This window comes from Armigeres subalbatus, chromosome 3 (genome assembly GCF_024139115.2).
Source record: "Armigeres subalbatus isolate Guangzhou_Male chromosome 3, GZ_Asu_2, whole genome shotgun sequence".
NCBI classification, from domain to species: domain Eukaryota; kingdom Metazoa; phylum Arthropoda; class Insecta; order Diptera; family Culicidae; genus Armigeres; species Armigeres subalbatus.
In genome coordinates, this window is record NC_085141.1 from 8164551 (window position 1) to 8180031 (window position 15481).

General features: G+C 39.3%; 2 protein-coding genes across 4 annotated transcripts in view; both read right to left on the reverse strand.

The window, feature by feature from the left end:
* The window catches only part of LOC134225588 (small ribosomal subunit protein uS12m), a 124454-nt gene that overhangs the window by 90024 nt on the left and 18949 nt on the right, over nt 1–15481 (reverse strand). The gene's annotated exons all lie outside the window — the stretch shown is intronic.
* LOC134225586 (E3 ubiquitin-protein ligase NRDP1) overlaps nt 1–15481 on the reverse strand; it is a 40518-nt gene that overhangs the window by 13795 nt on the left and 11242 nt on the right. For 2 of the 3 annotated variants that reach the window (XM_062705780.1, XM_062705782.1), the window contains exon 2: nt 13867–14179. In XM_062705780.1, the coding sequence (XP_062561764.1) occupies nt 13867–13956 (90 nt within the window). In that variant the 5' untranslated portion in view covers nt 13957–14179. The remainder of the gene's footprint in view (nt 1–13866; nt 14180–15481) is intronic. The other variant, XM_062705781.1, reaches the window with a different exon arrangement.

Consider the following 15481-nt stretch of genomic DNA (forward strand, 5'->3'; position numbering starts at 1 on the left):
AGTTTGAAGGACGAATAAAAACAAAAGCTTAAAACTTTGCAAAGCTCAACATATGAGCAACTACGATACCAGGAGTTTTTGTATAAAGGTACTTTTATTGAAGAATGAAAGTTGGACTGCCGTTATTGATCCTAAGTGACCAAGCAACCCAGAGTAGAGCAAATGGATGGATTCAACGACAACAGACCCAGCAATGGAAAAGGTCAACGATTGGAAAGTCGGAACTTGGAACTTTGAATGGCCGCCCGCTGGCCGGAGAACGTGTATTCCGAGCAGTAGATCCCATCGCAAATGCTTCAATCAAGTACCATATCTACTATACTTCCCATGATTTCATAGTTGACGTAACAACCATTGCACTGTCGCTTGTTTTCTTGTCTGAAAACAGAACATATTTCTCGCTTAACTTTTCCCAACAGTACCCAAGTAACATTTTTTTCATGAATTAATTTGAGTACTACAATCAAAAGCTTTCATATTGGACTGTTGATTGCAATATTCAAATTAATTCATGAAAAAATGCTACTTAGGTCCTTTTAAAAAGTTAACCGAGATTTAATTATTTGAACGAACGTATGTATCTTTTTTCATTGAGCTTATTAACAGAAGAAGGATTATTTACACCCAAAAATTGTCTACACAATGCTCAACACATTGTTTAAAAAGTCGAAAGCTTTATTTTAACTATTGGTACGCTCTGAAGACGCTTTGAATTGAATTTGCTAGTTTTTGAGTCATTTACGGGGAACAGCGGTCACTTTTCCATGAGGACCTTCTTCAATTGCTTAAAGTTCTGTATCATGAAATCTTTAACCCTTATGCGGCCGACGGGGTACCCGTGTTCCTTTTTCAAATTCAAGTGGTGATATTTCAATGAATTTTTTAATGCTGAAAGCTAAAACTCGGTGACATCTAAGAACTCCATAAAATGTAGCATCTGTGAGAAAATCACGTGGATACAGTGAGGAGGGACGTGGGGAGGGGCATCTGATTTTTTTTTACCACGTGGATGGCCGACAGGGTACCCGTGTTCCACTAAATTGATATTTTCATAACTTTAACAATTTTCAACCGATTTGGATAATTTTGACAGTTTTGGAAACAGAAACTCATATACATTTTACCCTTTGTCAAGGTTTACAGCTTCTGTTCATGGTTATACAAGAAATCTTTGAAGTAAGGCTTAAGAGTGTACACACTTAACCGAAGGACTATCAACCAGTTTCAAATATATTACATGCTCATTGCGCTTCTTAGAATAGTCGGTGTTCACAGTATATATTCTGGGTCTCCAAAAACCCCTGGAGGAAGGCCTAAGTCATCCAAAAAATCTCTGGAATAAGATCTTATGGTCTGCTAACGTAACCAAAGGTCTATCGTGCAAATTCAAAAACGGTACATGCTCTTTATGGTGCTTAGCATATAATGCTTTCACAGTATATGTTCCGGGTCATCCAATGACCTTTTCTTAAAACATTCCAAGTTGTTCTTGTTGCTGTTATTGATTCCAGGTAGTCTACGAACTCCATACAGTCAAGGTCTTCGAATCAATCTCCGTAATGGAGGCAGTTAACGAAGAATAAATAAGTTGCGTGACCCCTTCTTGGCATATGTTTGTATTCTAAGTAGTTCTTGTTGTTGTCGTGGGCTCCAGGTAGTCTACGAACTCCATAGATTCAAGGTCGGTGGATCAATCTCCGTAATGGAGGCAGTTATTGAAGAATAAACATGTTTTGTGACCCCTTCTTGGCATATGTTTCTTTTTCATGCAGTTCTTGTTGTTTTTGTGAGTTCCAGGTAGTCTACGAACTCCACACAGTCAAGGTCTTCGGAACAATCTCCGTAATGGAGGCGTTTATCGAAAAATAAACAATTTGCGTGACCCCTTCTTGGTATATGTTTGTATTTCATGTAGTTCTTGTTGTTGTCGTGAGTTCCAGGTAGTCTACAAACTCCATACAGTCAAGATCTTCGGATCAATCTCCGTAATGGAGGCAGTTATCGAAGAATAAACAAGTTGCGTGACCCCTTCTTGGTATATGTGTGTATTCCAAGTAGTTCTTGTTGTTGTCGAGGACTCCAGGTAGTCTACGAACTCCATAGAGTCAAGGTCTGGGGATCGACCTCGGTAACGGAGGCAGTTATTGAAAAATAAGCAAGTTGCGTGACCCCTTCTTGATATATGTTTGTATTTCATGTAGTTCTTGTTGTTGTCCTGAGTTCCAGGTAGTCTACGAACTCCATAAAGTCAAGATCTTCGGATCAATCTCCGTAATGGAGGCAGTTATCGAAGAATAAACAAGTTGCGTGACCCCTTCTTGGTATATGTGTGTATTCTAAGTAGTTCTTGTTGTTGTCGAGGACTCCAGGTAGTCTACGAACTCCATAGAGTCCAGGAATAGGGTTCGACCTTGGTAACGGAGGCAGTTATAAAAGAATAAAGAAGTTGTGTGACGCCTTCATGGTATTTGTTTGTATTCTTTTTTTTTTTATTTTTTTTATTTATTAATTGGTACATTCATCTGACATCATTGTCTACATGAATAAAACTTAAGCTAGGCAAATGCATTAGATTGCAACAATCGTAGTCTGAAATTACTTGTGCTTATAGAAAAATCAAATAAACTGTAAACACTATTAAACATACAACACATTATACGTATTGGCTCGTTCTGACCATAGCCAGTGCGTCTATAGTCCAATCTTAAAAAGTTCGTTTGTCTTAAGTTACGAGGAATAGCATTTATGTTGATTTGAGCTAGCAAATTGGATGAATCAATATATCCGGTTATCACTTTTTGTATAAACAGAACTCTTTCCACCTGACGTCTCCTAGTTAATGTGTCCATTGCAAGCAAACGGCAGCGACTCCGGTATGATGGTAAGTTGAAAGGGTCACGCCAAGGAAGATACCTCAACGCATAACGAACAAAACGAGATTGGACGGCTTCTATTCTCGAAGTCCAGCTTTCAGAATAAGGGCTCCACGACAGCAGCATATTCAAGTACAGACCGCACTAGCGAGAAATACAATGCTCGCAAGCAGTACGGATCCTTGAATTCATTTGATATTCTGAAGATAAATCCCAGGTTTCGATTAGCTTTCGCAATAACATACGAGTAATGCTCTCGAAAAGACAGTTTTGTGTCTAGTTGAACGCCAAGATCCTTAACTACTGATTCTCTCGCGACTATTTCACCTTCAATATCATAGTTCCAATTGATTGGGTTCTTTTTACGGGTGAAAGATATAACCGAGCATTTTTTAGTACTGATTAACATCTCGTTGATTCCACACCATTCTGCGAAGGCATCAACAAGTTTCTGGAGTTTCAAACAGTCTTCGAGGGACTTAATAACGATATATATTTTAAGATCATCTGCATACAGAAGTCGGCAGCCTCTAGGGAGAACAGCGCAAACATCATTGATGAACAAGGAAAACAGCAAAAGGGCCTAGGTTGCTGCCTTAAGGAACACCGGAAAAATTCGAGAAGGAATTAGACTGAGCTCCACCAATCTTCACAGACAGACGTCGATTAATTAGGTATGATTTTAACCAGTTAACAAATTTTGGCGCAGCACCCATCCGCTGGATCTTCGCAAGGAGAAGGTTGTGGTCAACACGATCGAATGCAGCTTTCAGATCAGTGTATATAGTGTCTACTTGACACCCGTATTCCATATTACATAAGCAGAACGATGTAAATTCTGTGAGGTTAGTGACTGTTGATCAACCAGCAAAGAAGCCATGTTGATCATTTGAAATATAATTCCTTACTTCATGAAACAGTATTTTGTGAACCAGAATTTCAAGTAACTTTGATCCTGCACATAAAGATGTGTTAAATATCTTAGCTGTGCATATGCACAGCATATGTTTCGAAATGGACAAATTGATATGAAATTTGCGAAAAAGAATCCACGTGTCTTGGAGGGACTCAGACCCTCAACCTCCTACTCTCTAGATAGGCGTGATAACCCCTACACAACAAGACCACTTAAAGGTCACGTTTGCGGAAAAGCCATCAGAATCCAGTACCAACCTCCACCGCGGTTAGCTCTCTTTTGCAAATTGAATATCTTTCGGATGCTTGATTTGCCCAATCTCCACATTTGCTTTACTGTTGTATATCCACAGCCAAGCGAGTGCACATTGTTTATTAAACGAGAGGATCGCACTCCATGCCCCCAGCAACGGACTGGGCGGGACGGTATAGAATGCGAATTCAATCGCACTCTGCTGTGCCAAAGGCTTGCTTAGCTAAAGCATTTGATGAGTTTGATTGCCTTCACGTAAACGGTCGCGTGTACTCAGACGACTAATGACGGTGAAAGACCGACACTTGATTACAATTAATTGCATATTATTCGGCAACTCGGCCATTTTTTTGTTAAAAATCTTAGCTGTGCATATGCACAGCATATGTTTCGAAATGGACAAATTGATATGAAATTTGCGAAAAAGAATCGTCGTCTGAGTACACGCGACCGTTTACGTGAAGGCAATCAAACTCATCAAATGCTTTAGCCAAGCAAGCCTTTGGCACAGCAGAGTGCGATTGAATTCGCATTCTATACCGTCCTGCCCAGTCCGTTGCTGGGGGCATGGAGTGATCCTCTCGTTTAATAAACATTGTGCACTCGCTTGGCTGTGTATATACAACGGTAAAGCAAATGTGGAGATTGGGCAAAGCAAGCATCTGAAAGATATTCAATTTGCAAAAAAGAGAGCTAACCGCGGTGGAGGTTGGTACTGGATTCTGATGGCTTTTCCGCAAACGTGACCTTTATGGTCTTGTTGTGTAGGGGTTATCACGCCTATCTAGAGAGTAGGAGGTTGAGGGTCTGAGTCCTCCAAGACACGTGGATTCTTTTCAAATTTCATATCAATTTGTCCATTTCGAAACATGGCGCTGTGCATATGCACAGCTAAGATATTTAACAAAAAATGGTTTTCGTACGGCCGAGTTGCCGAATAATATGCAATTAATTGTAAACATAAAGATGTGATACCGCGATACTTGTTCACATTGCCACGGTTGCCTTTTTTGAAAACTGGGATAAGGATGGATTTCTTCCATGAATCTGGGAAAACTGATTGTGCCATAGATTGATTGCAAATAGCAGATAGAGGAGCGCAGAGTGCCAAGGCACACTTTTTGAAAACAGTGGGTGGTATACCATTTGGTCCTGGTTGGCAAGATGTTTTCAGTTTGGTGATAGCATCACAAATATTCGCTTCGTGAAAACGATGTTCTGCATTCCTAGTAGTCCTTCTAGGACATTACGAAGAGCGGCTACGATGTGCTGCGGAGAAATGGCTTGCAAATAGATTGCATATCTCCGCAGAAGATGATGCTGCTTCAGTATCATAGGACATAACGGAGGAAACCCATTTACTTTACGCTTTTCATTCACAAATGTCCAGAAGCGCTTGGGATTACGCTTCAAATCATTTTGTCTTCGTCGCACATAATATGAATATAGTAGTCGGTTATAGTTCTTATATCTATTACTAGCGACCTGAAACTCTTGTTTTGTAACTATATTCCGATTGGCAGAATAGTGCCGTAAGGCTTTAGCACGTTTACGTTTTAATATTCTCAGGCGTTGGTTCGACCAAGGTTGACCTTGAGTACGACGAGTTGCAGGAGCATAGACCCGAAACAACTCGAGAAGCGTATCAGTGAGGATTCTAACAGCATCGTTCACATTTTCAGCAGTATACAGTGGTGTCCAGTCATTTTCTAAAATGGCACGGTTTAATGCGGAGAAATCAGTTTTACGAAAATTGAACTGAGAAAGTTCCATGGTATCTATAAAGGGTATCTTCTGCGGACAGTTAAGTGATACTAGGAGAGCAGGATGGAATGCATCCATAGCAACCAGTGGCTCATCGGCTTCAGTAATGCTACACTGGCAAGCATCTTTCTCATAGCAGAAAACCAGGTCCAGTATACGATCACTATGATTGATAACTGGGTTAAGTTGGTTCATATCAAGCACCGACATACCGTCAATCAGCGCTGAGTTGGATCTATTGAAAGATGATTCACAAGGGTCGGGGTATAGGAAATTGTTAGGGACATTTTTCCATACGAGTCCAGGCTGATTATAGTCACCAAGTATAAGGTGGGAATCATGCAGCCCAAGTGAGCCCGCAACGTGACTGGCACACTCAATATGCTGCTCAATGTAGTGAGGATCAGTAGCGTATTCTGGTGGTATATATATCACACCAATACAAACATCGTTCGAAGCAGTAGAAACACGAACCCATAACTGCTCCAGTTGGTCATGTGCAGGAAGCGTAACATCAACAGATTTCAAGCGATTCGAAACAGCGACAATAACGCCGCCACCTCGTTTCTTTCCGGTTATTTCAGCATTCCGATCCTTCCTATATACGGTATACAGGTCTCCAAACAGTTGCGACGAGAATATCTGATCATTCAGCCACGTCTCGGTGAGAACAATCACATCATAATCTGCATCAGACGTTGCGAGGTAAAACTCATCCACCTTCGTGCGTAGCCCTCTCACATTTTGGTAGAAGATTCTTAAATTATAACGTATCGGAGTATCCATCGATGTGTTCATATGCTGATCAGGTACTACATCGTTTAATTGTGGGTAAATTTGCAGGGAGTGCGGCAGGTCAGTCGGCGATCGACAGTGGTCAGTTACACCAGTCAGTACAGGAACATAGGCTTGAGTAGGGGTCTGCAAGATGGAGGTATCGCTATGACAAGGTGCAGTAGTCATCCCTGCTTCGGCGGGACATATACCAGTCTTATAGTTACCTGAGAAAGAAAGGAAATCCACCGATGACTGATACCGAGTTCGTTCAGTGTAATGTTCTGCATACAACGAAGGCGCTAACTGCTATGTAGAATAGTCAATTTTTTGACGTGCCTTATTACGCCTTTTGATAAAGATCGGACATTTCAGGCTCCAAGAAGAATGATCGATATCCACCAAAGCATCAGATTTCGATGTACGTAGGCGATTCGTTTTGTCGCAGTTGATACACTTCTCATAGGTTGAAACACATTCACCAATAGGATGACCCTCTGCACATCTAGGACAACAGGTTGCCTTGTCACACGAAGAAGCTAGATGACCGTATTCAGAACAGTTGTAGCATCGCGTAACATTAATATCTTCAGTGACTCTGTGGCGTTCCCATCCAATATTTATGTACTGCAGCTTCATGATAGCATCGAAAGATACAGCGTCCAGTTCAAGTAATACACTAAACCGTTCGATGTTCTGTTTTTGTGATTTGGTGACGCGCACCAGTCGGAATTTAAAATCTGAAGGAAGATGGTTTTGAGCTTTTATTTTCCGTAGCAGATCATTTTCGTTGAAGTCAGAAATGAGACCGACAAGCTTAATTCTAGGATGTAGTGGTTTCATAATTTCTAGTGTATTTATCCGATAGTGAGCTGGATGCTGCAGAAGCAAGACCTGATGCTTGTTCGCTAGTATCACATTGGATCAACACGCTGCCCGAATCCCGAAAACGTACTTCTTTAACCGCAAAAGCAGTAGGATCAAGTTTTTCACACAAATCAGTTTTCGTCACCGCAATTTCCTGGCTAATTTTAGGACGTAACAGTACCGTTTTTTCAATATTTTCAATCCGTTTTGTTTTGACTATCGGCGATTTCAATTGTATTGTATCAGCAATTATTCCAGCTTTCACAGGAACGGTAGACACTGCTTGAGAACTAAAATCAGATGTAGTGGTTTTCTTGCGCCTGCCCGATCGTAATACCCAGCCAGACTCATGAAGATTTGTACAGCTGGAAGAAGTCTCAGAGTTTTCCAACTGGATGCTATTCTCATGGAGTACAGTAACAGGAGATTCACCATTGCGAATCTTATCAGAAGACGATCGTTTTCGTTTATTTCCACTACGACAAACAGTGGCAAATGACGGTCGTTTTGCAGCTGAGTTAGAACTGCTACTACAGGGTGTTGTAGGTAGCAAAGCAGAGTTGCTGACTTGAATACGTTTATTAAAGACGGATTCAATACGCAGCGATATGGAATTCTCGATTAGTTGGAACTGTTTCTGGATTATGCTCTCAACATTAGAAATAAGATCATTGGTGCGGCAGTCCAGCATGTCGAATTTAGCATTCATCTCAGAACATGTTTGCTGTATATGGTTCACACTGATTTGCATTTTCGACAGTCAAAACACATGTACTTCAGGCCAACGTTGTCTTTCATAGCATTAGCTCCAGCTTTAGTCAGTTCCGAACAGTGGACATGCAAAATTTTTCTGCATCCACCAAAGCAGTATACACGGTCGCTTTCAGTAACGATGCTTTGTTCACACACACTGCATAACACCGACGTCATCGCGATCGAAATGCTGTCGCCTTACGGCGATGGACAGAGCAGGGAATCAATTGTCAATAGTCACAAACAGTTTTGGTGTAGTAACATTCAATATTAGCACTTAAAGTGAGAATGGCATATATAACCAGGAACTACTCTTTAAGCTGAACACTTTGGTATAACTTGATGACAATAAATGCAAATATTACATGGTTAAAAACAGGAATAAAATGAGAGCTTTGGCAAACGACGCGAAAAACGATTTGCACAAACACATTCTAAGTAGTTCTTGTTGTTGTCATTGGTTCCAGGAAGTCTACGAACTCCATAGAGTCAAGGTCTGTGGATCAAACTTCGTAATGGAGACAGTTATTGAAGAATAAACAAGTTTTGTGACTCCTTCTTGGTATATGTTTGTATTCCAAGTAGTTCTTATTGTCGGAGGCTCCAGGTAGTCTACGAACTCCCTTAATGGAGGCAGTTATTGAAAAATAAACAAGTTTTGTGACCCCTTCTTGGTATATGTTTGTATTCCATGTAGTTCTTGTTGTTTGTCGTGAGTTCCAGGTAGTCTACGAACTCCATACAGTCAAGTTCTTCGGATCAATCTCCGTAATGGAGGCAGTTGTCGAAGAATAAACAAGTTTTGTGACCCCATCTTGGTATATGTTTTTATTCCAAGTAGTTCTTGTTGTTGTCTTGAGCTCCAGGTAGTCTATGAAATAGAGTCAAGGTCGATGGATCAACCTCCTTAATGGAGGCAGTTATTTGAAAATAAATTTCATTGTCGTGGGCTCCGTAATGAAGGCAAGGCAAAATACGTGAATGGAATCCGTATTTTTTTGTCGAAGAGACTTACAAACTTATTAACAGGTACTCATAAATGATTCATAATAAGCTACAGGCAGTGAAGGGTTAGGCAAAATCATGGGTAAACAAAATCTGAGAGTGACAAAATCGGGTCAATCTCATCTGAGTGCATGTACGCTTTCCTAGTACAGTAGCCTTTGGATAACTGCAAAATGTTTACTTTTCAGTTATCGAATGCCGTTCGATAACTTCAACGCACCTAGACGTCAAACGGTTGTCAATCGACGTCAGATGCAATAAAAGTGCATCTAAATGTGCAGCGCAATGCAGCTGTCATTGAGTCTGACATTGAAGTTTAGAGGTCCGATAACTGTAAAACTGTTGCAACTATCGAATTGCAGTTAAAAAGCATTGCAGTTAAATGACTTGCAGTTATCGAACATCTGCTGTAGTTTTTGTTTTTGCCATGGTACTAGGTAGTCTATGAACTCCATATAGGAATGATCTGCAGGTCAACCCACGAACGGAAGGCTATTGGTATATGTTTGCATTTCAAGTAGTTCAAGTTGTTGTCATTAGCTCTGGGCAGTTATTGAAGAATAAATAAGATGTCATCTTGATATATTAGCATTCCAAGTAGTTATTGTTGTCTTGTTGTTGTTGGTTCCAGGTAGTATACAAACTTCATTCATATCACTAATATGAAGTTGTCTATTCTTTGGAAATGAAAAATGTGAATAATTTGGAACGATTCAACGACACTCCTCACGGAAATCAAGTTTCAAAGTGCTCGCGTTTTCGGGGGCACGCCACTCGTTACGGATGCAGCGCACAACTGTCATTTTTGTTGATTTAGCTTTGCTGCGTCGCAGCATGCGTGAAGTAATAAAAAATTATAGTTGTGCTTTGCTTCCGTATCGAGTGGTGTGCCCCCGAAAACGCGAGCACTTTGAAACTTGGATTCCGTAAGGAGTGACTTTAAAGACCCTCTAGATATTCGTGTAAGCCTAGAAGTCTTACTTCATAAATTTCTAGGATGACCATTAGCATATGCCATGAACGCATTTTATTCATGGACCCCAAAGGCATGTACACCCGATTCTTTTTTTACACGGGGGATGCGTTCCGTGTAAAAAAAGTTTTCAGTTCAAAATTTGAAAATCCGTGTAAAAAAAGTTTTATGATTTCTCGACGAATCATGCAAAATGGAGCAACTTTTCAAAAATTTTGTATGGGATTTTTTTTTACACGGCCGTGTAAAAAAAATCCGTGTAAAAACAGGATCGGGTGTACCAAATTTAAAACAGGCTGATATATCTCTGGTGCCTTACTTCAGGATTTTCTTGGATGACCATGAACATTCGAAATGGGTGCATTCTATTCTACGTACCATAAAATGCATGTATAACTATTCAAATGGGCCGAAAGAACTCTGGTTACGCGTGAAGTTCCTGAGGATTGTTCAAGTGTTCTCTTGGATACCCATGAACATATGCAATGAAAGCGGTAGATTCTATGTACCACAAAGGGCATATACCACTTTGAAACAATCCGGTATCTGGTTACGTGTGAAGATCCTGAGGCCTATTCTAACATTTTCTTGGAAGACCATAAACATATGCAAACATAGACCATAAACATATGCAGATATCTGGGTACCCATGCAGATTTAAAGGCCTATTCCAGGGTTTTCTTGGATGACCATGAACCTACCCGAGCAGCACAAATCAGACAAAAATGGTTACAGAAACTTAGTTGTGATTGAATCTGGTCATATATGAATTGCAGTAACCCATGTGGAACATGTGTGCTGCTAGGTGCTCATAGGTGTCACAGTAGGTTTTAGGATTTTGCAGGAGGTTATAAGAGAATGAATCGTTTTGGTAGAACGTAAAACACAGAAATAACTAAGATAGAAATACAAAGTAGGAAAGGAATTGTACTCACGACCACCACTAGATCACCGAACTCGGTCAATAGATTTTTGCTTACATTTGAAAAAAATATCTGATTAGAGGAAGTTTAATCAGCAGCGGAAGAAACGAATACGGAAGCGTTAAGGATTTTTCACCTGAGCAAACAGAAACTTGTGTAGACTCAGGTGTACTATAGAAAAATTGAAAACCTCCAGAAATAACAAATACAATGATATCAGTGTTCTTTTGCCAATACGTCATCGTACTTGGCTATGGAACATTTCATTGATTGACTTTAGTCGAATGACATTCCGTCGAAAGGACGTTTAGTCGAAGGGACATTTGGTTGGATGGAAACTGTTTTCTTATTCTTTTCATTGATACTCTTTCTTTCACACAATATTTGTACAACAATTAGTTTACTATACAACCCCTCCCAACCATAATACGTTAAAAATAGGTTGAAAATTTAATTTTGACCAAATGGTCATATTTCCTATTGTCTATTCGACGTAATGTCTTTCCAACATTTTGAAATACATCATTCGATTAAATATCTTTTGATCAGATGACATAGTTTCATCGTAGTCGGTTAGAGAGGTTCGCCAAAGCTAATATCTTGTCGGGAATATTCAACGTTTTCCTATTATGTATTCTTTTTATGAACCCATCATTCTTTGGACAATATTGGAGCAATAATTATGTGATTTTTTGAAACATCGCTATAAATAACTTATTGTTTGATTATTATAGATCAAAGTCCTTTTGACCCTTCCTTCGGAAGTGTCTATAATTTCACTTTGTATGCGTTACGCAGGTGTGTTACGTAATAGTCTATCAAGAAATCGCGTGAATTATTAAATAAAATGTAAGGTATTTGAAACAAATTCGCTTTGATATTGAAAATATAATTATAACAAATGATATGATATGGGAATATGCCTATTTTTCTGATTTGTTTCAAAGGAATAAATGATTTTAATTGAGGAACATATAGAAGCATGTACAAAAAAATCTTCTCAGAAAAGCAAAAACGTAAAAATTGGAAGGGATTTCAAAAATTTCTGCAGTGGAAGCTAGATTGCAAATGTGAGCATGTTTTGAGACACTAATATACCACTTATATGCCTGTATGTGTGCGTATGTGTGCAAATTCTGTAATTTACTACCATATAAATCTCACTCATTTTAAAGGTATTAAACAAGTTTAGTTAATAATAACATTAGTTAATAATAACATAACGTTCAATAATAACATAAGGCGAAATATATGTTATTATTGAACGCTATTGAGTTTCGCTCAGATCAATGACTGATTTAGTTAGTTCTGAATTAATTAATATCGAGGTCTCTGGAAATTACGAGTACAATATATGCAACCAGCGTTACGGTAGTTACTAAACATGTCACAATCGCTATTCAATCCAACGAGCGCCTTATAGATAGGCAACATGAAGTATAGTACGTTATCATTCGTTAAGTTGTCGTTCAACCCATGACATCCGCCTTTGGGTAGGCAATTATTTTGTCCCTTTCACGGTACATCGCCGTGGGAAGCTAAGTAGTTTTATCTCGTTTTAAATACTGGAGTCTGTCAAAAATGTCATTATGACTAAGGAAGGGTCAAAATCTCACTGAAGGTGGATTAATCAGGGTTTTAATATCCATTCGACGGAATGACATTCAATTAAAAGTATCTAGATTATTCCTTCGAAAATCCGCTTTTGACCAAATGTCCATTCGACCGAATGTCCTTTCTACCAAACGTAATTGAACAAAATCTGATTTTGTCTAAATGTCCATTCGATCAAATGTCAATTCGATGTAATGTCTTTTCGGCAAAATGTGCTAGTGGACTAAAATTAATTTACGACTAAATGTCTCTTCGACCAAATGTCCATTCGACGCAATATCCGTACGACCAAATGTCATTCGACGAAATGGTATAGATTCAAGGTATTATGTATTTAATAACTGATATTTTATATGCGGAAGAATCGCACTCTGGTTGCAGCGTTTATTGAAGAATTTGAGAAAAGAATTACAAGTTATTATTACACACAAGGACAACCAAGGCTGTCTCGAAATGCTGAATTCTGACAAGTTTAGCAAACGAACCCAACATACAACAACGCGATTTCATTTCGCTAAAAAATGAAGCAGATTGGAGCCGTCAAATATGTCTATTGTCCCAAAAAGGTACTGTTACTAGATCTGATGACCTAACCTCTCCGTCGAGTCCGTGTCGAGAATCTACGGAAGTAATGTGGATTAGAATAGCAGCGTTGATGAGGAGTATTGGAGGTGCAAAGCAGTGTGATTCACTTCCCTTTTAATTCAAGGAAATTTCTCATAATTCAAAATGCTAAGCAATGTTTTTTTTACCTAAGTAATATTATTCATCTTGGTGAATTGACCCATTTTTGTGATTAATGTTAAATAGAAACGACTTGATATGAATTTATTTTATAACAACGCTATGAAAAATAAAAGTTGACCATGATTCCGTTCTCAACTACTGTTCGGGTATGGCTCGCATGATAGCATTTGTGCGGTCAAACGAAACGAGAGTAGAAGAGACTGAAGCAAAATTTCGATAATGATGGTGTGATTGCGCTTCGCCAATTAAATTACGGGATATTGACAGCCAGCAGCGCCGGAAATATCGCCATAAATATGGCTTTCCTCCCATTTTAAGGAAAATATTTATTTATCTGGCTCAAAGGTGAATGGAAAATTTCCCAACTGTGACTGTGTGTTGACGCCGATCGATTTAGAAACTTACCTGCAGCGGTTCTTCGAGCACCCCGGAACAAATCGGACAGATCAGTTCCTCGTCCACATCGCCCTGGAAGCGCGTCAGATCGTAACCCATCGGGACGCAGCTGGTGGTGATGATCCTGATCCGCAGCTTCCTCCCCGGGACGCGGGAGGCAGGACAGGCCTTAACTAATGGCGATCACTTTTTTTATCCTTCTTGTTCACTGTTTTTTTTGGTACACTGATATTGGGGATGTCTTTATTGAAAAAGCACGAGCATCCGCCACTGGAACTTATACTTGCGTATCATACACTCGATTGATTCGATTCACTCTAAACTTGAAAAAAATAGTCCATTGATAGTTTTAATTCAATTCGAGAGCAGCAGAAAGTTCACCGAAGGTTGAGTGTTTCGGAGTGTAGTGGTTCATGACCGCATGGATAGAGCACGTGTTTATTTTTAACGCAGTATAAACTAAAAACATGTGGATAACGAACACAAAGTATATCTTGTTCTCATCTTGATAAAGTACATAGCACTATCGGTGTAAAATGTGATTTTGAAGCAGAATGTTGTTCAATTTTACAATACAAGACCTATTAGGTTTAGGATCATTAAGCATTATCACAGTTATCAACTGCAAAGTTTCTAAGCCAAATACACATTTCTATTTACGGTAGTAAGAATACGCATATGCTGAGTGCAGTTGAGATAATTTTCTACCCGAAAAAATTCTAGTCCGAACCGGCATTCGAATCAATCCAACTTCAGCATTATCTACCATCCGTCTAACTCCTGAATTCCGAAACGATTCTGCCATTCTATTGATTTTGTTTTATCTTTGAATTATGAGAAATAAAAGCGTTGCAGACACCTACAGGATTCGTCGCAATAACGCACTAAAATAAAGCATATGATGAACATATTTTTACGAACACTATTTAATCATGATTGAAATTATTCCCACAGAGATTGACTTCAAAAAGGAGCTTTTTATTCAAGTAGTCGGTTGATACCAAACATGTAAACGATAAGCTATTGATTATTGCTGGGGCAAGTTTATCAGCTTTATCAGGAGAAATAAAAACACTGGTGTGACTGAAGCCATGCATTATCAATTTCACACGACTTGAAATAATCCGAAAGCAATTAGGTATTCAGCATTTCAAATCCATATCTTTAGCAACAAAAATCAAACGAATTTGGCCAATTTAACATTCATTCATTTCCCTCGTAGCATTTTTTGTTTGGCTGATTTAACTTGTATGTGAATAAGCCGCTACGGGGTCTCCCGTAGCCTTGTGAGCAAAGGCGTAGGGTTTTCAATTCGGAGATGGCGAGCTCGATTCTCGGTCCGGTCTAGGATATTTTCGGGTTGGAAACATTCTCGACATCCTGGGCATAGTGTATCCATTGTACTCGCACACAAGATACATACTCTTGCAATGGCGGGCATAGAAAAGCTTTCAATTAATAACTGAGAAAATGCTAGCAGGCCAAATTCCAGTTGGAATGTAGCGCCATTGAAGAAGAAGAAAAAGAAGAAGTAGAAGTGAACAAACCGCTACGCTTGAAATTACCCTCCCCATCCCTCTACAATGTCTACATCATTACGTAATTTGTGAAATTTTTATACTGC